At 40.9% G+C, this 10,450-nt stretch overlaps 1 protein-coding gene across 6 annotated transcripts in view; it reads right to left on the bottom strand.

Moving 5' to 3' along the window:
* Position 1: 1 nt before the first annotated feature.
* NAPEPLD (N-acyl phosphatidylethanolamine phospholipase D) overlaps positions 2 to 10,450 on the bottom strand; it is a 45,679-nt gene continuing 35,230 nt past the window's right edge. For 5 of the 6 annotated variants that reach the window (XM_042916151.1, XM_042916166.1, XM_042916173.1 and 2 more), the window contains 3 exons: positions 9,539 to 10,185; positions 6,433 to 6,547; positions 2 to 3,253 (listed from right to left, as the gene is read on the bottom strand). In XM_042916151.1, the coding sequence (XP_042772085.1) occupies positions 3,125 to 3,253; positions 6,433 to 6,547; positions 9,539 to 10,185 (891 nt within the window). In that variant the 3' untranslated portion in view covers positions 2 to 3,124. The remainder of the gene's footprint in view (positions 3,254 to 6,432; positions 6,548 to 9,538; positions 10,186 to 10,450) is intronic. The other variant, XM_042916157.1, reaches the window with a different exon arrangement.

The following is a 10,450-nucleotide window of genomic DNA, read 5'->3' as shown; positions in this document are numbered from 1 at the left end:
TTTATTCATTTTCATCCATATTTTAGAGATTTTCACATATTGTAAATTTTTATTCCATAAGCTATTGTAACAACTTAATAGATTTCCATTCAGCCAGGTTTTATAATGTTCAAGTTCATAACCATCACCATGCTTAGTATTAAGTAAACCAGTATGCAAGCAGAAGTTTTCCTACTCCAGGTAGTTAAGGCAAAGCCGTACGAGTACTTTAAGTTCATTCGTAAATATGTGGATTTCCATAGGAAGTCACAGATCCTCAAACAGAAAAATGTGTATTTTCAGGCTTATCCCAATATAGAAATCAAACTTGGAAGAATTACTTTTATAGTAGAAAAAGGATTCAGTATTAAGGTGAAAACATGGAAGTTCCCAGGTGGCTATAGCAGTAATGTGTATATGCTAAGAACACTACTTAGGTTTGCATCACTGATGAATAAAAGTACTAATTCCCTGAAAGGCACATTTCTTTATAACGATTTTTTTAAAAATCTGCCTTCGTTAGTGAAAATCAAAGTGTGCACATGATAAAAACTAGGATTTGGCTTTAATGTGCTTTGGCAGCACTGGATTCTAAAACCCCACATCTTCTTTCCTCTGTTTTTAGTTTGAATAGATCATCCCATTTCCTGGAGATCAGAGCATTAGGTCTGAAATGTGAAAATACACAAACGGATCTAGGTTGGTGCAGATCATGGCATATCTTGGCTTTTCTCAGGATTGCCCCCCACTGGGTGATCCCACCCTCCAGGCAGGGAGGAACATCAAGGGGTTCCCCAGGAGAAGGAATCCTCAATCAAATCTCCCATGTTCGAATGGGTGCCAAAGAGCAAAATAAAACTGATCAAATAAGATCGAGTAAAAGGTATTACCGCAGAGGTTAGACTGAATAGAGGCTAAAGAGTGCATCTGGCTTTTCAAAATTTGGTTTTGTTTTGTACATAAACGTACAAATGTAGCTAAGTGAGACAATGGAAATCACTCAATAGAACGAGACTGTACAAGGAGATCTGAAGCTCGATGTACTTAACAAAATGTCAACACAGAAATAATGTGAGTGGTAATAAAAATTAAAGCTTGTGAGGAGGCAGGCCTAATTCAGTGGAACTAGAACATAATTTAAAGTGCTCAGAGCCCCGCGGTTACACAGTGCACATGAATACAGAAATGATGTTAAGGCCATTCATAGAGCAAATTAAGATGAGCTTGGTTTGCTTCAGAGAGCAGAGGCAAGAGATGCGCGTTGAATGCAGCGTGCAACAGAAGGAGGGTGACTGCGTGAACACAGCCAGTGTCAGGGCACCAGGCCCCAAAGCTAATCCACCATCAACCTAACTTCTCCATTCCCATCTGCTTGCTAGAATGTTCCTTCGGAGTGAAAGGTTTATGGTGGTTCAGTTTTTGTTTTCCTGAAGGTTATCTTACGGGGAAATTTTTTGTGCTTTAGTGCCTCCAAATCACATACATTCACACACATTATATACACATTTCCCCCTGACAGATTTGTATCTTTGTAAGATAAAAAATGCTAAATTTTGATGAAGATCATTTACATTTATTTTGGCTATTACTCCCCAAATTTACAAAATGAGCTGAAGTTGTTAATCCTCAGTGTTTCATGTCCTAGGTACAGATGCTTGAATCTGCAATGGGAACGATATGCGACCAAAAGCATGAGCCTAGTTTTAGCTTTCAGATCTCTAGTAGGCAGTGAGGTCTTAAGAAATAATTTTCTCCCTTATATTTTCAAAGTGCTTTTTAAAAAAATCACTATTCACATTTTTTTGGAGGTAGGTCAAAATTATCCTCTTGTTGCACATGAGGAAACTGAGGCACAGTGAGTGTAGGTGACTTGTGGCAGGATACACAGAAAACCGTGGTGGAAGCAGGATTAAAATTCCAATTAAGTGGCTAACAGGTGGCGTGCATAGATGTGTATGTGAAAATAAATAGAATAGTGCCCGTTTAGCATATGCTGTAAAAAACCTACTTTGATTATTCTGCGAATGAAATTTATTTCACTGAGACTGGGGAGCAGGAAGATGGGATGGGCCTCTAATGTACGTCATTGGCTCTGAGGAATGTTCAGAGCAATCAAGCAATCCCAGGGCCCTTACGGGACCTAACTCAGGTCACCTAATTCCCAGAATTACTTTTAAACTGCTAGTATTCCGTGCTAGCTTAGTAAAAGCAGAATTGTGCGTATGGGTCATTTAATATAAAAATATAAGACCTCTGAAGAATGTAAAACATAAATTATTTATAAATCTTATTGATACATCGAGGGTTGGAGCTAAGAAACGGGGGGGGGGGGGGATGAGTAGGTGGAAAGAAAAGAGAATATAGAAGGAATTGTTAACATTTTAAGATCTGCATTTATCTTTGTAAAATACTATTTCCTTGCAGTGATCTTTGTGCTCAGCAGGTCTGACTTGTAGATTAAAAATAGAAAATGTCATCAATCATGTCCTCATAACCACACTCTCCCTTCCTCTGCCCAACTCAGGCAGCTTCTGATTTGGGGACTGGGGATGTGCAACAGAATATATTATTCCTCTTTGAAACAATGATGTCTTTAAAAATGGTAACTTAGCCCAATCTCCTGTGGTTTTATACTTAAAAAAATAAATCATTCAACATTTGGCATATAAGCTAATGTGGATAGAACAAGAAATGCTGTAAGCAGGTGGGTGTCCATTCCATCACTTACTCTAATGTGAGTTAAGAAGTTTAGATGTGCAGCCTCAAACCATCTAGGTAGATAGACTTAACCTGTAGAAGGCCCTTCACCAGAAGAACAGAAAGAAGACTTTAAAATCAGTTTTCCTAACTTCCAAATTCTACCACTAAAGCATAATCCTTTAAAAAAAATTCCATTTCAATGCTTCTACCATTGAGACAGGATTCAAATTCCCCTCTGCCAATTCAGTATTTAAATGACCCACCTCTGAACTCTTCTTTATATGAACTGGCATTTGGAGTAGCAAGCAAGCCGTCACACAAAACATACAACACAAACTTATAGAAGTGGTTTACAAATGTAAAACATCCTAATATTCATGAATTTCTTAGTCTTTCCTAGAAGCTTAGAGGATACCTTTTTCACTAAAAGCTCACGTGCTCACATTCATTCAGAGTTTTCATCGTCAGTATGGAGGTATCTGGATTCTCCATGCTTCAAGACAAAAAAATCTTCAGTCTTAAGTCCATATCTTCCTAGAGCCTCACTCAGTTTCACTGGGGGCTCTAAGTAATGCTGGCAGAGGGCACACAGAAAACAATGGAAAAGGATTAACCTTGCATATATTGGGGGGTTATTTCAAATGAGAGTTGAAACTAAAATAACCAACATATGCCTACTTAAAATAATGTCTTTTTATTCAAGCATTAGCAAATGAGCCAATCACATTTTCTAATATAGTCATTAACAGAAATATATTATCTGTCCAAATACCATGAATGTCAAATTTGGTGCCAACTTAGATTGAACATCACTAGATTGCATGAAACCTGATGACCCTTTCACTACATGAAATTCCAGTCTAAATGGAATCAATGCCAAAGATAGTATTACAGAATTAGATACTACCAACATTTTTTAAGAATATGGAAGTTTAGGGAGCACCTGGGTGGCTCAGTTGGTTAAGCATCCAACTGGCTGAAGTCATAATCTCACAGTCTGTGACTCTGAGCCCCACGCCAGGGTCTGTGCTGACAGCTCAGATCCTGGAGCCTGCTTCAGATTCTGTGTCTCCCTCTCTGCCCCTCCTCCACTCACACTCGCTCATGCTCTCAAAAATAACATTAAAAAAAGGTTTTTTTAATAAAGAATATGGAAGCTTAGATTATAAGAGTGTAAGCAAATGCTGGAGAAAGATTTTTGGCTCCTAGAAGGTTGTCACCCTCAAATCCCTAGGCAAATATCGACACTGTAGTCTACAGAGTATAAGAGGGACCCAGAGAACAAAATCTGGTAGCATTTCCCCCATTTCCCCTTGTTTCCTATTTTTTTCCTTTATTCAAAGATTCTTTTTTTCTCAATTTCAATTAGAAAAGCTGTGGGGCACTTGGATGGCTCAGTCGGTTAAGCATCTGACTTGATTTCAGCTCAGGGTTTGTGGGATTGAGCACCGAGTCAGGCTCTGCACTGACAGCGTTGAGTCTGGTTAGGACTCTCTCTCTCCCTCTCTGTCCCTTCCATGCTGGCTCGCTCTCTCAATAAAACAAAAAAAACAAAACAAAAAAAACCCTTCTAAGTGGCTCATGCTAGCACTTTAGTCCCACAAGGGAGGTAAAAATGCCCCACAGCCATACAACAACTATGAATCAAGCAAGACAGCAGATCAGAGGTAAGAGTTAAGTGGTGGAAGAAGCACCCAACACTCTGATTCTATTAAGGGCTAGGTAACCAGCTGAGACAACTCTAATTCCCTTTTAAAGGGTCACTGTTTTATGATCTCCAATAGGTTAAAAGGTAGCATATCTTATGTAATGCCTGAAATGTTTCCACCAAAACGAGTGCGTTAAGTTTTAGTACTTACATAACATCATGTAGGAAATTGACTCATAATTCCCTAGATAATTAGATGTGGCTATATGTACACAATTTTTTTAAGTGTTGCCAGGTTAAGGACATCCTTGGTCAGCTTATAGTAAGCAGCTATTATAACTACTTTTATGCAAATCATTTTAAAGTGTTTACTCATAGGGTAAACATCCAAAAATTCTGTAGTCTTTGTAATTTAACAAATTCATAGTTGTCAGGTTTATGCAACTCATGTCAGAATGTGAACACATTCTAAATTGCTAGGACTTACGGAGTTGTAGGTTTCATTAAGAAATAAAGATGGAGGTTAGATTTATAACAGGAATAATTCTTGAAAGCTGAATAACTAATGAAGCCTGAGGTTTTCTACCTTTTCCTTATCTTCCCCATCTCAGTAAAGACCATGAGCATCTTCCCCGTTAAGTTAAAAACCTAGGGAGTCATCCGTGATTCCTCTTTTTGAATGGGTTTGAAAAAATACTATTACTTCATCTAAGGCTCTGTGTATGTCATATATGGAATACATATCTATGGGTATGGAATGAACATACACAGTTATATACACATAGAATAAGAAATTGCCACTGAATAGTATGGTATGCCACTGGGAAGCAGTATCCAATTTCCTTTTCAAATACACACACATACTCCTGTTCCCCTTCATCCTCCCCTGGCCCTGTGGTCATTCATTTATTTGCTCCATTCCATCTCCCCCTAGCGTGGCTCAGGGTTGCTGCATCATGGGACGGGAATCCTAACTGGGGGCAGTAGGGGTGGGCAGGCAGTGTTTTAGGTAACTACAGAAAAAGATACAACTTAGGGAGACGGCAGGCCAGAAATCAGGCAGAGGGAGTGCCTAGAACAGCCTGAAATCACAGGGTTCCTGCAGAGAGGCCCTGGGATGTGGAAGAGGCCACACAAAGCAAAGTAGGAGAAGCCAACTTTTTTTTTTTTTTTTTTTGAGAGAGAAAGAGTGTTTGCAAGCGGAGAGCGGGGAAGAAAGGCAGGGTGGGGGGAAGATGGGAGAGAGAATCCTAAGCAGCCTCCACACAGCACAAAGCCCAACATGGGGCTCAATCTCACAACCCTGGGATCATGACCTGAGCCAAAATCAAGAGTTGGATGCTTAATCGACTGAGCTAACCAGGTGCCCCTTGCCCATCCACTTCTAATTTTTTACTTAGGACAGGCCCCAGATCCAAGAAAAGAGAAAACGTTTTTTGCTGAGGAAAAAAATCAGTCTAGGAATAAAGCCACCATTTATCCATTGCCTGGCACAGAGCAGACACTCACTGTTTACTGGATGAATAACATTCTTGAAAATTCCAGGCTGTCCAGCCTCACTTCCCCCGTTGTCCTCCACATCACATCCATACACTCACTGTTCCCCTCACTTGCTGCCTCTAAGTCTATGCTCTGCCCCTTACTCCTCTTGAAATGCCTTCTCACAGCCACATTCAGATGTCACCTCTCCCATAAAGCCCTCCCTGATCCCTCCAAATCAAACATGTGACTCTTGAGAGCACTTTATTTCACCATGAAGCAGTCAGTCCTTTCAACACATTTTAGAGTTATGTATACAGCTTACATCTGCTGTAACAAAAGCCCCCTTGAGAGGGAAGACATGATTCATTTTTCTATTTTCCAAGATTATACCTGTTTTAGTTATATAAACCCATGCTTCCAAAAGAACAGCATGTAATGAGGTGGTTTTTTTTTTTCACTGTATATGAATACGGTTTAACTAATGTGGTTTACCCCCTTAATTCATTTGAGGACTGTGCAGGTTCTCATTCTTGTCTGATCTCTGAACACACTGCAAGGTGTGCTGATCCCAGGATCCTCTCAGGTCAAACACATAACGGAAGTTACTTTTATCACAAACTCACCTCATTTGCTAAGGCAAAAGTTCCCCAGTGAATTGCCACAGATTTCTTTGTCTGAACATCGATGTGAATCCTTACAGCTTCTTCTGGGTCTATATGCTGGTATTTCATAAACCACCTGATAAAACAGCAATTTATTAATTCTGGCCTTTGAAATGTGCACTAAGTTATAATTACTACTTCATCTAATCAACCTTTAAGGTTATGCACAGGAGTAAGACATTAGGCAAAAACATCTGTTTTGAGCCCACTTTCCTGCTGGAAAAAAAGCAAAAATCTTACTTGCACAAACCCAGTGACGCCACAGCTAAGTCTCAAGCAAAACTCCCCTTTGAAACGTAAGATGTTGTTTCATGTGTATTTGATTTTACTGATGATTTATTCTAAAGGTAGGTCTTAATCGTTAAAAAGGTATTTTGCAATCTTGATATGAATCAAAGAAACTGGATAATGGATAAATGACTAGAAACCAAAAGTGCAATTCAAAAGAACCTAAATTGCTGAAACCGATTTTAATGCATGAAGCAAAAAGCAAAAATTAGGGTATAAAATTGAAAAACTGGGAGCAAAAAAAACCCAATTACCATTCAAGGATTTTATTTGAGCATCCTACAGCTGAACACTGAGGCGTAGGATTGAGCAAGCACAGGGTACACGCTGGGGACTGAACAAAGAGAGTGTGGAAACAGTGTAAGGCTGCCGAATGCCTGTGAAAGAGTGGGGTTCAGGAGGCAGTGGCCTGCACGGGGACCCCTCCCAGCTCGACCAGCTGCTGGGAATGTGGATCTCAGCTCTGCTACTGCCAGCTCTGCTGCAGTTAAGACTCATGGACATGGATCTGACACAGGTGCTTCTGGATTTTAGACAACACAGCATGGAAAAGCTATCCATCTCCAACAGCTAAAGGGCTGTTATTTACTGTTAGGAGCTGCTGGGCCTCCTGGGAGCCTAGGAACAAAGCCACTGTGTTCTCCTCAACAGCAGACTAGAGAAGTACTATTCTGCCCTATTTCCTGACACTCGGAATTCGGGGCAGGATCAAAACAGTTTTTGGTGTTTCTGTTGATTTTTTTTTTTTTTTTAATTCCTACAACAAATCAAAGGGATTTGCTTTCCACCTTCACGTCTACCTGAAATAAATGTAAAGTTTTTATTTTGGTGTGAAAGTTACAATAAAAACATCCTGGGCACCTGGCTAGCTCAGCATGCAGTTCTTCACATCAGGGTCATGAGTTCAAGCCCCACATTGGGTGTAGAGCTTACTTTAAAAAAAAAAAACAGTGGGTGGGGATGTGCCTGGCTGGCTTAGTGAGTTAGGCATCTGACTCTTGAATCAGCTCAGGTCGTGATCTCAGAGTTGTGAATTCAAGCCCTGCATTGGACTCTGCTCTGGGTGTGAAGCCTACTTGAAAACAAAACGAAACAAAACACACAAAACTTCCTAACCGACCTGGATGGAATACGTAGACCATACTATAATGTAAGTACGAATGTTACAGGTCTACTACTGAAAGCCGTTTTGGTGTAATCATTTCACATTTATAGAGTACTCTGAAGTTGTTGGTAACCTTATTTCTAAACCTGTCAGTACTGACCAGAGCAATGGATTACACAGTAGAGGCTACCACACTTTAATTCTCTTAGAGCAAATTCTGCCCTCCTGGCTTTCACCCATCTTAAGACAGCTACAGTGCAGCAGGAAGAGGGAATTCTGTGAGTGAATTTGCGTAGTTAATCCGTACACATTCTACCATCCCATATATATGATCTTTTTTTTTTTTTTTTTTTTTTTTTATTTTTGGGACAGAGAGAGACAGAGCATGAACAGGGGAGGGGCAGAGAGAGAGGGAGACACAGAATCAGAAACAGGCTCCAGGCTCCGAGCCATCAGCCCAGAGCCTGACGCGGGGCTCGAACTCACAGACCGCGAGATCGTGACCTGGCTGAAGTCGGACGCTTAACCGACTGTGCCACCCAGGCGCCCCTATATGATCTTTATATACTGTGACACAGGAAGAGTTTTCATAATTACAAATGAGATATTCTAATACAGTAGGAACATATACTGAGGAAAGATCAATACTATATGAAATTGGTTTGAAAACAGGATGTTTTGAGAGATTTCATTAGAATTACAGTGGAAAAGTGTAGTTCAAGCACTACTACAGATTCATAATATTTTAAAATAAGGTAAAAGTGTCCAGCCTCTTAAACTAGAAAAAAAAGAGGGAGAAAGAAGCAAGCATTCATAAAGATAGTGAAGAAATGGTTTTTAGTGAACCTTACAGGTTAAATACATGTAACAAAATCAGATGGAAACTAATCATCGGATTTGCTCAATTCATTTTTGAACTAGTGTTTTACTGCTTGTAGGATTGCTGAAATAAAATGCCATAATACATACAATTCTGTATCTGTGCATGTACTTTAGTGTTTAACTTGTTCCTGTCACCCAGTTAGCTGAAATCTAACTGAATTCTTTGAAGTCGCTTCTCTTTTCCTTAGACAAGATGAAATAGAACACAGGCAGGGCTGGGTCTCCTTGGTCTCCAGTGCGAGTGTGACCTTTAAACTGCTCTGACTGTGGGCGAGGGGCATGCCGTGGGGTCACTGCCACATTAACTTCAGTACAGACTGAAGTAACACCATTGCAAGGGACTGATTGGTAGCTTTCCTCGCCTTTTCTCTGCCAAACACAGGAGGGCTACAGGCTGGGGACAGGTGCACACCAGATGTGAAGTGAAAGGTAGTTATGTAGCATGTCCTCCATGTGAAGAATGTGAGCTAGGTTTGATTACTGGCTGGTAGGTTCAACTTAAGTCAGAACCGAATGCCAACTTGTAGCTAGGTTATGGCAATTCTTTAAACCTTGGTCCATCTTTCTGGGTGATATAATTTCTGATTCTGAGTAATTACTTAATGGTATGATTGAAACGCTTTCAAAAGAAATTTAATTGAATCTGACCCACCACCCCCCAATAACGCCACCACCACCAAAAGTCCACCAGCAAAATCAGAAAGGAGATCACAAATGACCACAAACTCAACTACTTCAGAGTTGAGGCCACTTATTACGTAGCAGGGCTGCCATCCTGGGAAGTGCACATACCTTGGTTCATATGCTCCGATGGGAATAGCTGCAAGGTCAAAAGGTCCAAACCTTTTTCCTATCTCTTCAAAGGCAGGGCAATAGCCAGTGTCTCCTGCAAAAAAAAATCGGCTCCAAGGCCCCAAGACAGACCAGCTGCCCCACAGAACCTTGTTGTCATCCACGAGAGTCCTTTTGCACCAGTGCTGGGAAGGCGTAAAGACAAAGGTGACCTTATCGTGTCCGGGGACACAATTCTCCTCCCACCAGTCCAGCTCGATCACATTCTCACAGCCGCACTTCTGCATCCAGTCGAGGAGACCCAAAGGCACAAACCATCGCAACTCCTGACCAAATCGTTCATTCAGAGCGATGACAGAATTGTAGTCCAGGTGGTCATAGTGGTTGTGACTGATAAGGACAGCATCTATCGGGGGGAGTTCACCTATGGTGCACGGGGGACGACGGAACCGCTTCGGACCCATGTGCTGCGATGGTGACGCACGGGAGCTAAAGACGGGGTCTGTGAGAAATATGAGCTCGTCCATTTCCACCATGACTGTCGCATGTCCCAGCCATGTGACTCTGAGGCCAGCTTCCCGCACCCCAGCTTCTTCGGGGTCATCGATAAAATACGGCCTCAGCACTGGAAGCTCTTTATCAAGTTCCTATGCACAGAAAGAAAGGGAGAAAAGCAGCTGTTAGTTGGGGGGGGATAAAAGGTATCACAACATATTTGGACTCTGATTATAGAGAGAAGGGCTATTTGAGGAGAAATGACCTCATTCAATAAATTTGCTATTTTTGCCTTTTGCATGAAAATGCATACCTCTTTCCAAATCTGACTCAGTAATCATGACAGTATCAGGTCGTCTTAGTCCCAGATGCAGTACACAAAGAGAAAATTAAATGTGCAACTTCAAGCATTGCTGA

This window comes from Panthera leo, chromosome A2 (genome assembly GCF_018350215.1).
Source record: "Panthera leo isolate Ple1 chromosome A2, P.leo_Ple1_pat1.1, whole genome shotgun sequence".
NCBI lineage: Eukaryota > Metazoa > Chordata > Mammalia > Carnivora > Felidae > Panthera > Panthera leo.
The sequence above is the reverse complement of the archived record's forward strand: the minus strand, read 5'-3'. Positions and strand labels throughout refer to the sequence as shown.